The 19,441-nt window shown below is 36.1% G+C and overlaps 1 protein-coding gene across 1 annotated transcript; it reads left to right on the forward strand.

Moving 5' to 3' along the window:
* The first annotated feature begins 682 nt into the window (after nt 1-682).
* On the forward strand, nt 683-17,861 carry LOC132313627 (30-kDa cleavage and polyadenylation specificity factor 30). Its single transcript, XM_059812486.1, has 7 exons — nt 683-1,399; nt 2,545-2,921; nt 5,276-5,442; nt 5,625-5,735; nt 7,528-7,596; nt 13,920-14,006; nt 16,656-17,861. Exons 1-7 carry the CDS (start codon nt 1,032-1,034, stop codon nt 17,571-17,573), a joined length of 2,097 nt encoding a protein of 698 aa, XP_059668469.1. The 5' UTR covers nt 683-1,031; the 3' UTR covers nt 17,574-17,861.
* The last annotated feature ends 1,580 nt before the right edge of the window (nt 17,862-19,441 follow it).

The raw sequence follows: 19,441 nt of genomic DNA on the forward strand, positions 1-19,441 counted from the left end.
GAAGAATTGAAACCTTTGGTTACTTATATTATTTATTGGACTTTACGTCAAACTTATCCATTCTCAAAAGAGGTTAAACTTGTCCATTCTCCAAATGCATTAGGAAATAACTTTAGAAAAATGTTAAAGTAGTTGAAAACTCAAGAACAACTCGGTGCTAAATATTTACAATTCTTAAAATTAACTAGTTAAATGTGCATCATAGTTATTTCAATCAAATAATAATTTTATTCAATCCGATACAATATATATATATATATATTGAAATCTTACGAAAATTACACTTTTCAAATCTTAATAAATCCAATTAAATAATAATTTTATTCAATCCGATAAAATATATATATATATATATTGAAATCTTACGGAAATTACAATTTCAAATCTTAATAAATCGAACGAATATAGTGTTTATTTGATTCGTATTTGATCAGATTACCAACAATTTCATTCTAATTTGTAAATTTTCCCCAAAATAAAAATAAGAATTATTTTTCTGTAATAAAAAATATACATATGTGTGATACGTATATTCATACACATACACAGTAGGTTATTGGATATTTGGATTATATAAATATATTATTTGATTTAAAGGAGTTTGATAAGAAGTCAAGGGCGCGCCTCTTTTTCCAGCATAATAAGTTGATTTTCTAAAACAGATATATATATATATATTTTGTTTGAATTAAAACAATAGATTATTATAATTAATATACCATGACAAAATTCCAACTAATACAATTACTAAGCATTTAAAAATAAAATATAAAAAAAAAAAAAAAAAAAAAACCGCTATACTGAATCCCATTCCCCTTCCCCTTCTCAATTCTGCATCCAAAACCGCAGCTTCCTTCTTCCATTACACACGCCTCCCTCGTGCCACTCCCAATTCTCTCCTCCTTGTTTGCATTCGCCACGTCTAGACTGTAACTCTAACTAATTCACCTCTCTCTCTCATATATATATATATATATATATATATGCTTTGCAGAAACCCTAACTAGACTGCTTATTGAATATATCCATCGATGGACGACGGGGAAGGAGGTCTAAGCTTCGACTTTGAGGGCGGCCTCGATACGGGTCCCAGCAACCCCACTGCATCCGTACCGGCAATACAATCCGATGCAGCAGTCACGGTGGCGGCTAACAGCTCTGTCGTGACCACCTCCGCTGACCCGGTGGCGGGCAACCTACCGGGGCGGCGGAGTTTCCGTCAGACCGTGTGCCGGCATTGGCTGCGAAGCCTTTGTATGAAGGGTGACGCTTGCGGGTTTCTCCACCAGTATGACAAGTCTAGAATGCCGGTGTGCCGGTTCTTTCGATTGTACGGCGAGTGTCGGGAGCAAGATTGTGTGTATAAGCACACTAACGAAGATATCAAGGAGTGCAACATGTATTTTCTATCTGTATCTCTTATATTTGGTTCTTATATGTCACAACATATTGTTTTTTATGTGAATTTGATGTGTTTGGTTCTACGGTAGTTGTTTCCATTGTTGTTGTCTTATTAAATTTGATGAATTGGGATTCAGTAATATACTAATGATCATGGGTTCTATGGAGACCGAGTTAATTATAATTTTGTGTTTTCTTTGAAGATATGTACGCCCTCACACACACATATTAGGTTTCTTTGTGTTTTTAGTTTATACACACTCCTCCATACATTTGGAGGAAGTTGATCCTTTTTGGAAGACAAATTGAACATAGAGAAGAAGCAGAAAGGAAGACAAATTGAAAAAAATGATCCTTTTTGGAAGACACATTGAACAAATTGTTATGTTCCATCCACTTTCTCTCTCTTCACTTTGAGGGGTGTTGCCTAGTTTAGCGAGAAAATGCTTGAACATCAGTGTTGTTGGTGCGAGTTTGAGCTTCAGAGCAGCTACTTTTTAAAAATATTAAATGTAGTCTATTTCGAGTCCTCCGTCCCCAGGTCTATGTGAGACTAGAACTGAGTAATGTCCATTTATTTTTTTTTTTCCTTTTCCTTCTTTCATTTTTTCTTGTAATTGTTATTGTCTCATGTGATGTATTTGATAGTATATTTATGCTGTAAGGTTTTAAATTAGAAGTTTATTGGAATAGCCAAGTCAGATGTTGGGTGTAGAATTCGTTTACATTTTTTATGACTTCTAAGATTCTAAGTTCTAGTGGGATCATGATAATCCTAAATGGTTCGTTCTTCATTTTACTCTTTTAAGGCATTATGGTAATTTCATTGGGGTGGAAGATATAGAATTGATTTTGTTTTATATATTGACTTGTCAATCAATAGAAAAATTACCTATCTGGAGGAATGCATTTTCTTATTGCTGAAAACTATTCTTATTGCATTGTAGCCTAAAAAAAGCAGTCAACATCTTTTTAGTTAGGTCTACACCTTTTTTTACCAGATTTAACTGCTCAATTTTTTTGGTGTTTTGTTTAAGTAGAAAGTTTCTCTCATGACGGTTTTTTAGTAGTTTGAGGAAGATAGCCTTCCTCTCGTGGGAGCATTATATGTATGTTTCTGAAAGGGTTGTTCTATAATTGCAGGTACAAGTTGGGGTTTTGTCCAAATGGTCCCGATTGCCGGTATAGGCATGCAAAGCTGCCTGGTCCTCCACCTCCTGTCGAAGAAGTGCTCCAGAAGATCCAGCATCTGGCTTACAATTATGGCAACTCAAATAGGTTCTTCCAAAACCGGAATGCTAACTATTCTCAGCAAACAGAAAGAACTCAGTTTCCACAGGGCTCCAATGCTTATAGTCAAAGTGCACCTGCAAAACCTTCAACAACAGAGTCCCCTAATATGCAGCAACAACAAGTTCAACAGTCCCAACAGCAAGTCAACCAGGCCCAAATACAGAATCTTCCCAATGACCAGCAAAATCAAGTGAATAAAATTTCTACACCCCTGCCTCAAGGAATATCTAGGTGTGTTCATAGTTCAAAGGTTTTTAATTGGGTCATGTAAAATGACTTCGTGTACTTGAATGTTGATTTTTTTTTAAGAGGTCTATCCTCACATATCAGCTGTAAGTTAGTTTATTTGCAACCTACAATAGTAAACATAGCTGTTTCCAAACATTTAGTTTTGTACTTCTGTTTTAGTGATGTATAAATTTGATTTTTCCTCGTGTGCTTTCTTTTGTTTTCTCGTATTTATCTTTGCTCGCATGGAGTTGCAAGAAAAAAATTGAACAATTGTGGTTTTGCCCTGTTAAGTTTTGCTGTAGGTGAAGCTTTTAATCCATAAATAACTGGATATGCATTTTTGTTGCTTTTCTTATAAAACATATTCCTTTTCAGAAAATTACAAATTTGAGGGATGATGAATTGCACTGAAGTTAAGTGTATGGAATACAAGGGTCTGAATAAGAATATTTTTCTTCAATATCACTTTCGTGTAGTTCATGCTCCTTAATTGTTGAGAAAACGCATCTCTATAAATTTTTTTGCTTGTTTTGCACAGTCCAGCTGATTTTGTTGGCTTCCAAGGTCCCAATAAGCTATTTTATAACGTGCAGGTAAGACTGGTGTCTTGAAACTTGCATTTCTTCTGGCTTAAGGGAAATTTTTCAGGATGCTGCCTTAGATTTTTACTTGCTCTCGTTTTGGACATCTCTTCTCACGTCCAAAATTTTGTGTTGAATGATATGTTGCATTTTATTGTTCTTGTGATGCTTTGATTTTGTCCAGTGATATGCATGTGCTAACTTATAAAAAAATAAATAAATAAAATGCATGTGCTACACGCTCATTGGGGTTTGACTTATTCTGTCCTTAAGGAGTACACCTATTTTCTCATACTACAATATCTTCGTTCTACTATAAATTTTACAATGTCCTGCAGGTTTTTTTATGCTTCTTCTTTGACTAAGTTTTAGTAGCCTGTAGTCAAGGTAAGAGATAAGAGTGCACCTTGAATGTTAATCAACTTTCGTAATGCTAGTTGCTGTTTGCTAATGGCCCAATGATCATAGTTTTCTTTTATTTTCATTGAAATGGCCAAAATGTTCCCATTTTTTTGGGAACTGCAACGAGACATGGGTGGAATGTAATTCATGTGTTTCCTTCGAGACCTAGAAGTTATCGAAATAAACCAAGAAACGGTTGAGATTTTTTTATTGTGTGGATAACAATTACAAAAATGGATAAAAGGAAAGGATCTTATTCTTCTTCTTATAAGACTTATATAGTTCATGCTTATTATGTCATAATGTTTTAGTTGCTCACATTAATTTTATATCAAATGATTGTTGATTGAGGCTATGGCCTTAGATACGGAAAAATAGGATTCATGTAGCCGACTCCTAGTAGTTGGGAAAAAGGCTTTGTTGATTTCAGCTGAGTATTGCATCTATCTAAATATTCCACGAAATGGTTGAAATCTTTTTCGTGTCTATAACTATTACAAAAACAGATTAAAGGCAATATCTTCTTCTTATTCTTGGTTAAAGGGGGGAGACTGAAACTCAAAAAATAATTGAACATCTCTGATCCTTGAATAAACAGCATAAGAGGTGAAGTTGAAGAGGAGTTAGGAGAGGAGCTTATCACAATACTTAGATGTTAGCGACTGTAGTCCAACTTGCTGATTATTTTGCTTAGGTCGTTACTCTTAAAATGTCAATATGTCTACCTTCTTCTAAAGGTTCATCCCTGTAATGTCATAGCTTTTATTATACTAATTTAATTTCACATTAGAGATTTAGCTTTACAATTTTTTGTACTTTTTTCTTTACGAGTATTGTATTGTTTAACATTATTTTGATGAGTTACACAATTTGCATCTACTTCTCAACTCCACCAGTGTCCCCTTTTCTAGATGGACGTCTATGTCTGAAACATATTAGTTTAATAACTTATTTCACTTATCTTTGCTCATTAATATATTTTACTTTATGGTTTTAAGCATTTCCAAATTGTTTTCACCAGTCCATTTAATTTCTAAAGTATTTCAGAAACGTTTCCATTTTGGAGCCGACCAAATGACATTCCAAAAGGTTTTGTTCCTTGGATCCGCAAGTATAATGTACTGGATATGAGGCCATGGTACATGGGGAATGTACTGATTCAGAGAATTGTTTGAAGGCATTATTTGTCACGAATAATTTAAATGATTATAGCTATTAACAACAATCAGTATTTGTAGCTTTATCATTCTTTTTTACCTTTTCAGAAATTTTAAGCTATAATTATTGATCATACTTTGTCCATGTTTATCATTTGTTCTTTAAGAATTTGTTGCTAATTTACTACCGTCACTTCAATATATGAAAACCTAGGTATTTTATTGTCAAAAGTTGCAACCGTGAGAACCTGGAATTATCAGTACAACAAGGAGTATGGGCAACCCAAAGAAGCAACGAGGCCAAATTAAATGAAGCTTTTGACACTGTTGAAAATGTTATTTTGATCTTTTCAGTCAACCGGACTCGACATTTTCAGGTTTGTTTATTTATTACAATTCTGGATGTGATTTGGTAACTGCAGTCTAGATTACTGTGGCTCCCAGTAAATAGATTTCACATAACTCGCAAAGGTTGTAAGGGAATCCTTAGCATAAGAAAAAGTTTTACCTTTTGCTTTATATGAAGTGTTTGAGTATAAAAATTACTATGGTTTGCTAGGGTTGTGCAAAGATGACATGTAAAATTGGTGGCTCTGTTGGTGGAGGGAACTGGAAGTATGCACATGGAACTGCTCATTATGGGCGAAATTTCTCTGTCAAATGGTTAAAGGTACATTATTTTAAGTTCGTTTTTTCTTTCTTTCTTTCTTTCTTTCTTTTTTCCTCTTTCCTGATCCTGTAAACCATTCAAGTTTTCGATTTGCTGTCCTAGATTATTACCTAGTGTTTATTTTTAATAAATTTTCCATTTTTTTTATGGGCTTTCTTTCATATGAACGCTGTTGCTAAAGGCATGATTAGGCTCTAAAAGAGCCCCATGTTCATTGAGCCTAAGCTTAAGTGCTTCGACCTATTACAAGGAAGCTCTTTTAGTTAGACATACATAAAACCATCAGGTGTGTGCTTTTAGTCTCCAGACAAAAGAAATAATAAAAAATATTTTAAATAACACATTTAAAAAATGGCGCCTTTACTTTTTAGTCACTGAATCCTCCCCACCTCCCTTCTTATCTTAAGTATTGTTATTCGACATGCTTCATTCATTGGTGATGTAGTGGTGGCAATGGCAGTAGTAATGGTGATGGTGCAGATTGGGATAGCAACAAAACAGTAACGGTGTGGAAATTGGAATGGCGGCTATAATGTGGAGGTATTGGTCATGTTGGCAATGCTGTGGTGGTGGCAGGCAGTGCCTGTATCATATGTGGCGGTAGCTACGGTGTTGGTTGCTGCAATGTGATGGCGTCAACAACAGTGTAGTGGGTGCAGAGGTGGCAATGGCATGGTAGTGGTGGTGGCAGCAAAATGGAGTTGGTAATTGCTAATGGTAGCAGCAGTGAAGATAGCTATTCAGTTATTTCGATCCCTTGCCTTGGGGATTTTTAGAATGATACCATTAGGAACTCATACTATCCAAATACGTCATTAAACCCCACAAGAAATATCAGATATTCTTTCCTTAGTTTGTTAAAGGATAAGAGATTTTAAATTCCCAACCCTTTCGGAAGTGAAGTTTCCCACAAAATTTCCCAGCCAAGACAAATAAATAAATTGGAGAGGTAGTAGATATGAGGTGGTGTAGCTAATTCTGTTTTGGATTTCAAAGTCAAAGGTGCTCAAAACTTGGCCTTCTGCTGGTTGAAAATTTACAGTAAAGTGCTTTAGAGTGAAATGGTAACCTGCTGCAAGAGCTCTATTTACTCGCAGTTCAGTCTGAAATTACAATGCCGTTAAATTTATGTCAGTTTTCATTCTCATGCATTCACACATGCAAACATGCACAAACATGAAAATCTTGTTTGTATTGGTTGGTGACTCGTATACTTTTACTACATCATTGGACATAAAATACCTGTAGTGGAATTGTGTTTTCATTAATGCACTCAATTGAACTGTGGACATGGTGGGAATCAGTTACTTCAGGGCCTTGAAAGAAACCTTTCTTTGTGCCTGGCCAATTTACAATTATGTATTTTATATATTATTTTTTTAAGGCCGGGTATGCAGTTTTCTGTTTGATTTGCTACTTCTGTTTTGTTGCCAAGTTAAATTTACATGTGAAGGTAGATAGTGAAACACAAAAGTAATATTTTGTACTCCTAATTTTTATTGCTTTAATTTCATGGCTTTAATATATCAGGAAGCTGACACCCATCCATGATAGCTGGGTAATTGATTTCTTTTTTAATTTGTCTAATCTTTTTGATTGAAATCATACAATCTGTGTATGCAACCAATAATTTTGTTTGTTCATAGAGTTAGTATTTCCACATAGAATGGAATGTTTATTTGAAAGTTTCATAAGCATACATTTCTTGAAGACATATCTAAATTGTTTATTGGCAGAAATAAGTACTAAAATAATTATGAGGTGAAAGCTAATTGCAATATCTTATACGCAGCTGTGTGAACTTTCCTTTCACAAAACTCGCCATTTGAGGAACCCTTACAATGAGAACTTACCAGTGAAGGTAAAGCCCTTGGATCTGTTTTTAGTTTCCTATGACATGTTCAACAGTGTTAAATTACTTTCTTGTTGTTCTCCTTCCTCTTCTTTATATGGCAAATACAGCTCTGTGCTTGCAACAAGAAGTTACTGGTTTGTAAGAATCAATTTAGTTGGATTGACTTTAATGATGCATGGAAGTATGCAATGTTTTGGAATCAGGCCATAAGATTAGGCCATGGGTTAAACTTTCTACTGTTGGGGCTGCAAGTTGAACTGTGACATCAGCATTTTGTCATATATAAATTACTTATTATGTAAAAATATATACTAGATATACAAGCTCTGAACTTAATTTGTTAGTTTTCTTTTTTAAACAACTCAACTTTTGAGTTTGGCTCAGCTGATAATGGGGTTGTTGCCTTTTAAGTACCCAAACATAGTGCTACAAAGTCTGTTTGAGTTTGGCGCAGCGGATAATGATAGAGTTCAAGTTGGGGCTTGGAAATTGGAATAAAGCTGAGCAACTCGAGTTTGGCTTGAGATGGCTTGTTTAAGCCAACTTTTATTAGAAAAGTTATCTCCTCTACAAATATATGTTAAAAAAAGTAACTTGTCTTGGGTGCTTTAGAGACATAGTAGGTGGTATAATTTATAAAGGCAGCCTTTTGAAACAATAAACGCATAATGGTTACATCACTCTTCATGTTTATATACAATGGCCAATACCTTCTCATAATTACTTGTAAAGCTTCCCTTAGTCCCTTATGGGCTTATATGTAATGTATGAATATACGTATGTGGATCGCCCAACGAGCTGAACCTTTACCTGTTCAGGGTAGGCCAGTTCACTTAAATATAAAATTCATGCTTAGTCACTAGATGAATATATGAGCTTGAAAAGTTTAATGCCAAGTCAAGCCCAAACCGTTAATGTACAACTCCGTTTATTAACAGCCTTAGCCAAATTTAGTATGTATATATATACACACACCAGTTTTTTCTAATGCAAATCGGTTAAGTTAAATAGGTTTAATCTAAAATTATGTTATTTAAACTGCAGATCGAAATAAACAACTTGGTGAATGCTTATTGATCTTAAATATAAGTGAGAGAACCACCACAATTTGGGAAAAAAGATGATCCATGTTTGGTGGTGAGCGGTTGAACTCCGTTTGGATTATTAAGTAGAAAAGTAAAATATAAGTGATATTCCAAGGAGAGATATCAGGGATAAAAAAGAAATAGATGAAAAACTGAGGAAATGGGAAAGAAACCCAACCAAATTTGGTCTGAGAGAGAGGATTACGGTCTAGGCAGCCAGTACAATCCGGTTTTATGAAATTTTATTTATGTTACTGACGAGGAGGTGTTCCATGCAAGGTTTTAGCATATGAAACCATGTATTTTGCTATTGAAATAAAGAGTGATTGACATAATTCTTTTTTTGCACTCTTTACCGAGCAATTGTGAAGGTGAAAGTAGCTTTATTTGCACGAGGCTTTGATTTGCGTGTATGAACAACTTGAGAAGTAATAAAGGAATCACGGAAACAGCCTCTCCGCATGCAGGGGCAAGACTGCGTACATCCCCTCCCCTAACCTCTCAATGGCGGGAGCCTCGTGCACTGGGCTAACCCCTTTTTAACAATTTCAGAAGTAATAAAGGAAAATATATAATGCAAAACAAAATTAAAATATGATGACAAAGTTCTCACTTTGGTTTAAAAGTGGCTCTAGGTTTTCAGCTAAGAACATAGCATATTGCAGTGAGCCTGGATTTGTGCATCTTTAAGGTCGATTTTCTAACCAGAAAAGGGGAAAAAAAGAAGAAGAAGAAGAAGAAGAAGAAGAGAGAGTTGACATATTTTAATGGTTTTCTATATATTTTTAAAATTCGTGTTTGTTGGAAGTAGAGATAGAGAGTTGGCATCTCCCCTAATGGTGGGGTGGGTGAATTTTGGGGTTGGGGGACACTCTCATGACTAAGCATTGCTTAATTGATCACAATTCTTGTATTGAGGGATTCATTAGATAATTGATCTTGATTCTATGAGATGTGAACAGGACATGATGAGATTGAAAATATATGTAACAATGATCTCCTGTGTATTGGATTTTAGTTTAATTGTTACATAAATTGATTGATAGCTGCTTTTTAGCATATCATGGTAGTAGATAAGATATGTGACCTCAAATGGTCAAATATGTAACCATGATCTCATATGTACTGGGATTCAATTTAGTGTTCATTTGGTAGGAGGGATGGATAAAATGGAGGGAATAGATAGGAGGAAGGATGGAAGCAAAATGTAAGTGTGGTATTTACTTCTGGGAACTTCAGCCTTCAGGTTGGAGCACGACAAATAATGCTCAATGTGCTAATTTTACATGATGGACATATCAATTGCCATCTGCGTTTGTGAAAACCACCATGTGTGTACATGTTGGTGGATTGATCGGTATGAACCCATGCTATATTTTTGTTCTTCGAAAGACCCATGCTAATTGAAATTGTGTAGATTCGGTAGCTAAAGACATTGTTTATAGAGGAGGGTTATTTCATGCCGCTTTGGGGAGGAGAGAGGGGGATGGGCCTCTGTGGAAATTCATTCGGAAGGGCTGGGATGAGTTCTCTAAGCACATTAGATTCAGAGTTTGGGAGGGTTGGGACGTTTGGTTCTGGGAGGATGTTTGGTGCGGTGATCGCCCGTTTTCTTGTTTTTTCACAAGACTTTTCAGGATTGTTGTTGATAGATATGTTTTGGTAGCAGACTGTTATCGGATCGATATCGGTAAGCTTACCTGGGACGTGTGATTTTGGCAATCCTTTTAGGATTGGGAGCTGGACGATGTTTCTCGCCTACTGGACCTTTTGTATAGACAAGAGGTGCCTTGTGATACCCCCTGATTTCCAGGCCGTGGGTTGATCAAGTCCAAGCCCAAAAGCCAGGGGATATCGAAACAATTAATATTTTAAATCGAACACAGAATACAAAAAGAATGAATAATAAAGAAATAATATCGCTGAATGGAAAAACTAATAAATAAATAAAATAATATCCTCTGAATAAAATCTTTTAATTTTCAAAGATAAATGCTAAAATCCTTATAGAATTAATTCTCCAAAGAATACAACTCAGGAATCCTCAAACATGGACCCTTAATAAAATCCCATAATTGAAAATAAATAAATGTCTAAAACTGAAATAACTAATCAGAAGATAAAATCCTACGTCGATGACACTGGAAGAGTGATGATGCCAAGTCTCTGATCTGCACGAACAACTGCTAATCCTGCTATTAATGAGGACCTAAAAAATATAACAATGGTGGGTCAAAACCCACAACAAGTCCTTTCTACGACAACCCAAATAGAGACCTGAAGAAACTACACATCTATAGTTAATTCATGCAAGAGCTACATAGTTGATAAGTATATAAATATATACACTAAAGACTCTCATTGGATTAAGGCAGACTCAACCGTGTAGTGGATATCTCATGCAAATCGCACACAAAGATGGTCACAGGTCCTCCTTCTTCCAGGGCATGACATCCCTAATCCTGCTACCCATCTCGATTGGCAACATACGCCTACATTCTAACCACTGATCCCAAGACTTCAAGCTTGTATCATGGTACACATAATATCATTATAGATATAATTAGCCATATCTTGACAATGGTTAGCTAACAAATAACAACCATACCCATATCCTGAGAATAGGCTGGAAGTTATAAAAATATAATAGCTATATCTCAATAATGGCATGTCATCCATATCCTGATAATGGCCTGACATAGAATGAGTCTAAGCTTATTAGCCAGCTCATCCACAGAATACAAAGCAAAGCCATATCTTGACAATGGCATACATAGAACCAAATCCTGACATTGGTCCTCAAACAAATCCAAACACGCACGCGCACACACACACACACACACACACACACACATATCATGTTTCAAGATTATAAAATACAGATATGCAATTGATTATAATCATATCATATCATAGCAGCACATAACATAAAATTTCATGTTATCAAATCACAGGAATGACTTATAATTTATTTAAGCTTCGTACATCATTTATCTCACATAAACTGAATCTTAAGTATGTTGATATTTATTTTTAGAGCCAAGTAAGCATTCTCCAAACACATCTCATGCTAAACATTTAATCTCAATTGTTAACACAAATGAAAAGATTAAATTCATCAATTCTCAACAATTAAATTCAAATTGTATGCATCATTGTATTCATGCCTATTTAAATTCACATAACGTCATCCCATCCCTATTTAGTGTGCAGGATCTTAAATAATCAATTCGGGGTCAAAAATAATCTTTTACCCAAAATTTCCCAGAGCTCGAGCACTATTTCGTGAAACAACTCGAGAAACTCAATTTTAAGCCCTATTCTCCATTGTTAAGGGTCTTAAAACATGTTACTAAGTCCCATCAACACCTAAGCACGAAAATACATCAATATAGCAGGTAGAAATCCATTAAAAATCAGATCTAAGCCATAAATTTATCAATTCATACAATAAGAACAACCATAAACATAAACTCATAAAGACCTATGTTCTAGATCAATTTAAAAATGGATTCAGATTTTAATAGTCCTTTAAACATCCCCAAAGTTATACTAGAGACATATAGATCATAGATCTAAGGGAGAAGTATAGAGCAGAGAACTTGCCTTAAACTTTCGGATCCTTAAACTTTCGGATCGAAAGTTCAAGGTAAGTTCAAATGGTCCTTTTTTTTCTTCTTCTTCTTCTTCATTCTCTCTCTTTCTCTTTCTCTCTCTACTTTCTCTTTTTCTCTTTCTAGATCTACTATATATGTATATATATAGATAAATATATACTACATATATCCTAGACCTAACATACGTCTGACAATCTCAAACTTGGTAACTAATTTAATAAATCATTATTTTTAATGAAAATAATATAGATATATATATACACCTCATTATATATATAACTACTAATTCCCATTGGTCACTATCCAACCCATTTAGGATCCCACTCAAATAGTCCAAGACCCATCTAGTTGGTCCATAGGCTATAACCAAAATCCATAAACTTTAAAATAAAATAAAAATAAAACCAAATGAAGCATTTAAATATCAAAATAAAAACATTTAAAGACAATTCAATTACTCAAACACATCACATGGAATCAAATAAAAATGCACATACAATTAGCCAGCATAAATTAATTTAACTAATTCAAATAAAACAATTCAATAAAACAATTAATCAATTAAACACACAATTAAATATAAAAGCAAATAAGCAAATAGCCATATAAATAAAGAAAAATGTAATTAAATAAATTCCAGAAAATTAGGGGTATTACAGTGCCTTCTTCTTCTCAGGGGAGGTTTGCGGTCTGTTCCTTATTTCTCTACCTTTCCAGATTTCATCGTTCCAACTTCCCATTGAAGACGGTTTGACGCTCAAAGGCTCCTCTCAGGGTGGCCTTTTTTGTTTGGATTGCACTTTGAGGCAAGATTCTGAATTTGGCTAATCTGACAAAGAGAAGACAGTTCACAGTCAACTGATGTTATCAGTGTAAAAATGATGCAGAGTCCATGGATCACCTTCTTTTGCTTTGCCTTGTGGCTCATGGTTGCTGGAGTCTTGTTTTGGTTTGTTTGGCGTTCATTGGGTTATGCCTTGGTCTTCGAGGGATTTGATTGATGTTTGAAGAGGCTACAATGTGGGGTCCTACGCCCGTGATTTTTGGAGGGCCACCCCCTTTTGTGTTTGGTGGTGCATTTGAAAAGAGCGGAATAGAAGACCTTTTGATGGGGAGAAATCCTCCATTGAGACGCTGAAATTTTCTATTATTAGTTATCTTTGTAGTTGGGTGATGGGGAGAAATTGTATGGATGAAATCGTGGATTTTTTGGGTTCTTTGGGTCCATAGGACTCTCTCTTTGGCTTCGGCCCTTGTATAGATCTCGGGATGCGTTCCCATTTTGAACGATTTCTAATACACTTTTGCTTATAAAAAAAAAGTGTGTTGAAAGACATTATGCTTGGATAATTTACAAAAACGTTAAAACTAAAAGCCAAAACCTGCTGGCAGGTACATTATTAAGTTCAAAATTCAAATGCTAGATAAGTATGTTAATTGTTTGTTTAGCTCCTATATTTTGTAAATATTAAATGTTCACCATTCATAATTTCATCACACATCTTTCTTGGTACAATTATTTTTTTTGACGGCCCATTTCGCTCTTGTAATTATTTAGTTTCTGTAGCCCAAATCTTATGACCTCCAATCATCTTTTGAAATTGTTGTTTTGTTTGTATAATTACAGATAAGCAGAGACTGCCAGGAACTTGAGCCCTCTATTGGTGAGCAGTTGGCTTCCCTTCTCTATCTTGAGCCAGATAGTGAACTGATGGTATGTTCATTTTTTAAATTATTGACTCTGGGAGATATAATTTCATGGACTTCTACGAGGTCCTCACATTTAGGGGTGCAACTCGGGCGGTTTAAGAGTCAACCATAGGTCAACCTAAAATATGACCAATATTACCCAAGCCTGAGTTGAACCCGTCCTCATGTTGGAGAGACCTCGCCTGAGCTCGACCCTACTTGGGTTGGTCGGGTTGGGTTTCTATCACAATGGGATAAAAAAAAAAATGGCAAATAAACAAAACACCACTACAAACTCAGAATACACAAGGCAAATGAACTCATATGTAGTGAAATAAGAATACAAAGGAAAATGAACAAAACATATATGTGTATATGTAGAGAGAAAGAGAGAGAGAGGGGATGTCTAAAATGAATGAAACAACATGATAAAACTTAATTACAGGAGGGAAACATATGATAGTTTGCCCGGAGATGAAGATTAACACAAATGTGTAACCCGCAAGCATATGGTTCCGGCTTATGGTGGCAGCTAGGGTTCTCTCTTCTCACAAGCTGTCTGCCTCACTAGATTTTCTGAAAATGGATGGGTTAGAGACTTGGAGATAAAGGAGATTAATATAACAAACAGATGGGGCCATTGGAAGAAAAATTATGGTAGGATTGATCTCTAATATTCTAATAATAATAAAAATACAAAATATAATTATGGCATAAATTGGTTTGGGTTGGGTTCGGGTAACAAATCTCTTGACCCTAGGCCAAACCAAAATGAGATCGGTAATTTGAGCCCAAAGCCCAACCCCTAACATGTGAAAACCTAGCCGAAGTCCGTCCCTCACTTTGGTTGGGTTGAGCCCGATCAACTTGTACCCCTACTCACATTATTGGAAAATTTCAGGTTTCAGTTATCTGGAAAAGTTGTCTTCACCTGTGCTGCAAAGTTCCATAAAAAATGTAAACAGTGTGGGTGCATGATGCACCACGTGAGGTACAGTAGGATGCATAAAGAGGTAACAAAACTTAGCTGTAGAGAGGTACTCATAAAATAACTAGCCATAGTGAGGTCTGTCCATGGGAGGGTGTCATCACAAATAGGTGTCTGTTAGAAATTGGTGTTCATTTGGGGATCATAAGTGGAAGGGGATAAGGCTTGCGTTGTCTGTCTGCAGCCAGACCCACACAAACAACAAGTGCTGGGGCTTTTTGTTGCACGAGAACGATATGTTTGCAATCAAACCTCATTGGAAGGCAGAAGTCCACAAACTTCAGTACATGAAAAATGATATATCTTCCAGATGCAGAGGATGCCCACTGATTGTTATGTGATCCCCACTACATGACATCACCCTAACATCATGTGGTGGGACCCACACCCCAACTCACATATCCCCCTTTCGGCATCCTCTGAATTCGGAGGATGTATCATTGCTTGAAGTATATAGCAAAACCAGAACTAGACAGAGGTGACTGTAGTTAAGTTAGTTTAGTTCCGGAGATTTCTGCTCACATAGAACATGCTGTGGAAGTAGTATTCACCTCATAAATACTGTGGAAGTAGTATTCACCTCGTAAATGGTCTAGAAGTTAGAGGAAATATAAGTAACAACTTTGTCAAGTTAATTATTTGGCAAATCCTGTGGTCAGATGTAAGTTGTGATATATGCAAGTAGTTATCAACAGAATAAACATTGATGAACTGAAGTCAGGAAGGGCTGAGACTATTTGTTGCGCGAGATTGAGCGGGGATGGCTGGAGATGTTTCCAATCAAACCCCATTGGAAGACAGAAGTCTTTGAACTGAGTATATAGCAAAACCAGAGCTAGACAGAGGTGACTGTACTTAAGGTAGTTTAGTTCTCGAGATGTCCACTCACATAGAACACATCATAGAAGTAGTATTCACCTCATAAATGGTGTAGAAGTTAGAGGAAATGCAAGAAACACCTTTGTCAAGTTAATAATTTGGCAAATCAAGCGGTTAGATGTAAGTTGTGATATTGCACAGTCATCAACAGAATAAAAAATTGATGAACCGAAGTCGGGAAGCATCAAAGTAATCCTGTACAGGACCTTTGTTTACCTGTTGGTGTCAAGGTATATGAGGTGGACTCATGACGTGCCATGCTGTGATGTAAGTTGCCACGTGTCAAGGCAAGATCATGTGCCACTCGGTAACCATGTATGAAGTTAAGAGTTATGTACCCACAATTGCAACTGTGCTGTGCAATTGTGTTAAAGTATACTTCATTTTTATTTTTTTAATCGACCCCCTTAAACTATGTAGACACTTTTACCATTATGTTGCAACAGTTTTGAAATTGTTGTTAGTCAAGGACCAAAATCTAAGTGACAGTTACAACTTTCAGGTTTCAATATTTGTTTCCCTATTTTATAGCAAAAATTCATGGCCACTGTTGCAAATTTCAATCTGTTTTATGGTTTGCTAGGTGTACTGGGAATTGGTATATAATGAGATACTACAAATTGGTCTCTTACACGATTATTTAGTTTCTCATTATGTTGAATATCTGTTATATAATTTTGGACTTTGGGGTCAGCTCTGGAAGAGCTGACTCAGGCAGCTGAGTCTTGTTTTACACGTAGGTAGCTGTAGCACAAATTTCTACTTTTGATTTCTTGATTTTATTTATCTTCTTCTTTCTTCCTTCAGGCAATCTCAGTTGCAGCAGAATCAAAGAGAGAGGAGGAAAAAGCAAAGGGAGTCAATCCGGACAATGGGACTGAGAACCCGGACATTGTCCCGTTTGAGGACAATGAAGAGGAGGAAGAGGAAGAAAGCGAGGAAGAGGACGAGAGCTTTGGCCAGGGATTTGGGGCAACAGCTCAAGGCAGAGGAAGGGGCAGAGGCATGATATGGCCTCCTCATATGCCTTTAGCACGTGGGGCCAGGCCTCTGCCTGGTATGCGGGGCTTCCCACCTGTCATGATGGGTCCTGATGGATTTTCTTATGGAGCTGTCACACCTGATGGGTTTCCCATGCCTGATCTTTTTGGTATGGGTCCCCGTGCTTTTGGACCATATGGTCCAAGATTCCCTGGTGACTTTACAGGTGCTGCATCTGGCATGATGTTTCATGGCCGACCTTCCCAGCCTGGAAATTTTCAAGCTGGTGGATTTGGGATGATGATGGGTCAAGGACGAGGCCCTTTCATGGGTGGAATGGGTATTGGGGCTGCAGGCCCAGCTAGAGCTGGTCGGCCAGTTGGTATGCCACCATTGTTTCCACCACCACCATCACAGCCCTCTCAGAACTCAAACAGGATGGTTAAGAGGGATCAAAGAGCACCAGTGAATGATCGGAATGACAGATACAGTGCAGGGTCAGATCAGGGCAAGGGTCAAGATATGGCAGGTTCAGGTGGTGGTGGGGTTGATGAAGACACACAATATCACCAAGGAGTAAAGATTGACCAAGAGGATCAATTTGGCTCTGGAAACAACTTCAGAAATGATGAAAGTGAAAGCGAGGATGAGGCACCAAGAAGGTCAAGACATGGGGAGGGAAAGAAGAAGAGACGAAGCTCGGAGGCAGATGCCACCACCAGCTCTAATCAGCAGATCCAGTGATGCATTGACAAGGGAGGCCATCTTTTGCGTCCACACCCACTCATAACCGTATCTCATTTTGTAAAACTCATTTCACCATCTATTCTTCAGTTGCGGGTTGTATTGTTGTGAAATTCAAAAAGCTGGGCAGCTAAAGATAATTTGAGTTAACATTCTGGGGTTTTTATTTTCTGTACACTTTTATGTTTTTTGGTCAAGATTTTTGAATATCTTGCCTAGTGTATATTATAGTTTAACTATAAATATAACCAGAATCATCGAAGCTATGGATGGAATACGATTAATTTAGTTGCTTTGTGTTATCCCGATCAACATGATTAGCTTAACACTGTTGGGGAAATGGAATAGGATGAATTCTTGTGCTTGGTTCTTTTAAGCCAAGTTCAGGGTGGAAAAGTGGAAGGTGGTTTCTTCTCAATAATGGTATTCAAACTTGGATTCAGTTTGAATCTTATGATCCGCTTTAAATCTGAATATTCTTGCCTTTCTATCTTCAGTATATGATGGATTTTATCACGAGAAAGCCAACCTCGGGCTTCTACTTCTCTCGCAAGTCGCAACTATGCTTCCTACCTAACTTGACAGCATTGGTGGATGCAACTATGAAGATTGTGTAAAAAGAGTAAAAGCAGCAACCCAATTAGATGGTTGAAGGCCTGGGACCATTTTAGTCTAACTATTGCCAAATTCAATTAATTTATATGAGTAGAGGCTCAAGTCATTATGACGAGAAATATGAATAACATCGTGATGTTGTCCTTCATTCAAATAAATAATTGAAGTTGCCTGACTTTCAGACACCAACCCATTATCCAAATAAAATTACACTTAAATCTATCATATAGTTATTTTATTTTTATTTTTTATATATATAAATTCTGTATCCCAGAAAACACAAGGGTTGCTAGCGAAAAAATACCACTATAGCATGCATATAGAGCGTATAACCCCCTATACGTTTTAAAAGGTCACTAACATTCAATTTTAAAGCAAACAAGCACCGGAATACTGAAAAGACTAAAATGTCCTTCTATAACTGAATAAAAATAGATAAAAAAAACTAATTAAATGTGAAATGACCAAATTGTCCCTCTTTTCTTTTCTTTTTTTTAGGTTTCTTCTTCATCATCACTACTAAGGGTGTTCAAAAAATCTGCTAAACCGAAAAATCAGACCGGATCGTATTGAATTGGGCGGTTTGGTTTGGTCTTGGGCCAAAATTATGGAACCGTAATTTTTCGATCCGGTCCTGGTTTAGGGTCGTGCTAGACCGGACCAGCTCGGACCAAACCATTCATATGTTACATAATATATATATATATATGTATGTATATCATATCGTAAATCTAAATTGAGTAAAGTTCTCACGTGCCCCCTTTCTTTCATTTGTTCTTTAAATTCCTTAAATTTCTTTAAAAAAAAGTCAAAATTTCCTTTTCAAATATATCTCAATTTTCTTTCCTTTTAAATATATCTCAATTTTCTTTCATTTTTTCTTCTTAAAATTCGTTTTTTTTTGCGTGTTATATCGATGTTAGTTGATATATATATATATATATATATATATTTAAAAAAAAAAAAAAACTTTGCCCCCTCTAAATTAAAAAAAAATAAAATAAAAAATCAACTAAAACCGTCAAACTGAACCGAACCAAATCGGGTTTTCTCGGTTTGGTTTGGTTTGGTTCCATGGAAATTATGGTTCGATTTGGTTTCAAAAATAATAGAACTATTATAAATAGTCTGGTCTCAAAAAATTCCCAATCTGATCCAAATCGGACCGTGTGCACCCCTAGTCACTATTACCAGTAATGGAACAACGGCTTGATATGTTCGGTATATACAGGGTAATTTATATATAAGGACAT

Source organism: Cornus florida, unplaced genomic scaffold, assembly GCF_030987335.1.
Source record: "Cornus florida cultivar Cherokee Brave unplaced genomic scaffold, ASM3098733v1 CherokeeBrave_3.0.0_Hap2_Chr01, whole genome shotgun sequence".
Lineage (NCBI taxonomy): Eukaryota > Viridiplantae > Streptophyta > Magnoliopsida > Cornales > Cornaceae > Cornus > Cornus florida.

Excerpts from the sequence above, each read along its gene's own strand:
- LOC132313627 (XM_059812486.1), top strand. The coding sequence starts at position 1,032 with ATGGACGACGGGGAAGGAGGTCTAAGCTTCGACTTTGAGGGCGGCCTC. Across the intron at positions 7,597-13,919 it reads ATGAGAACTTACCAGTGAAG|ATAAGCAGAGACTGCCAGGA; the intron begins GTAAAGCCCTTG and ends GTATAATTACAG. Across the intron at positions 14,007-16,655 it reads AGCCAGATAGTGAACTGATG|GCAATCTCAGTTGCAGCAGA; the intron begins GTATGTTCATTT and ends TTCTTCCTTCAG.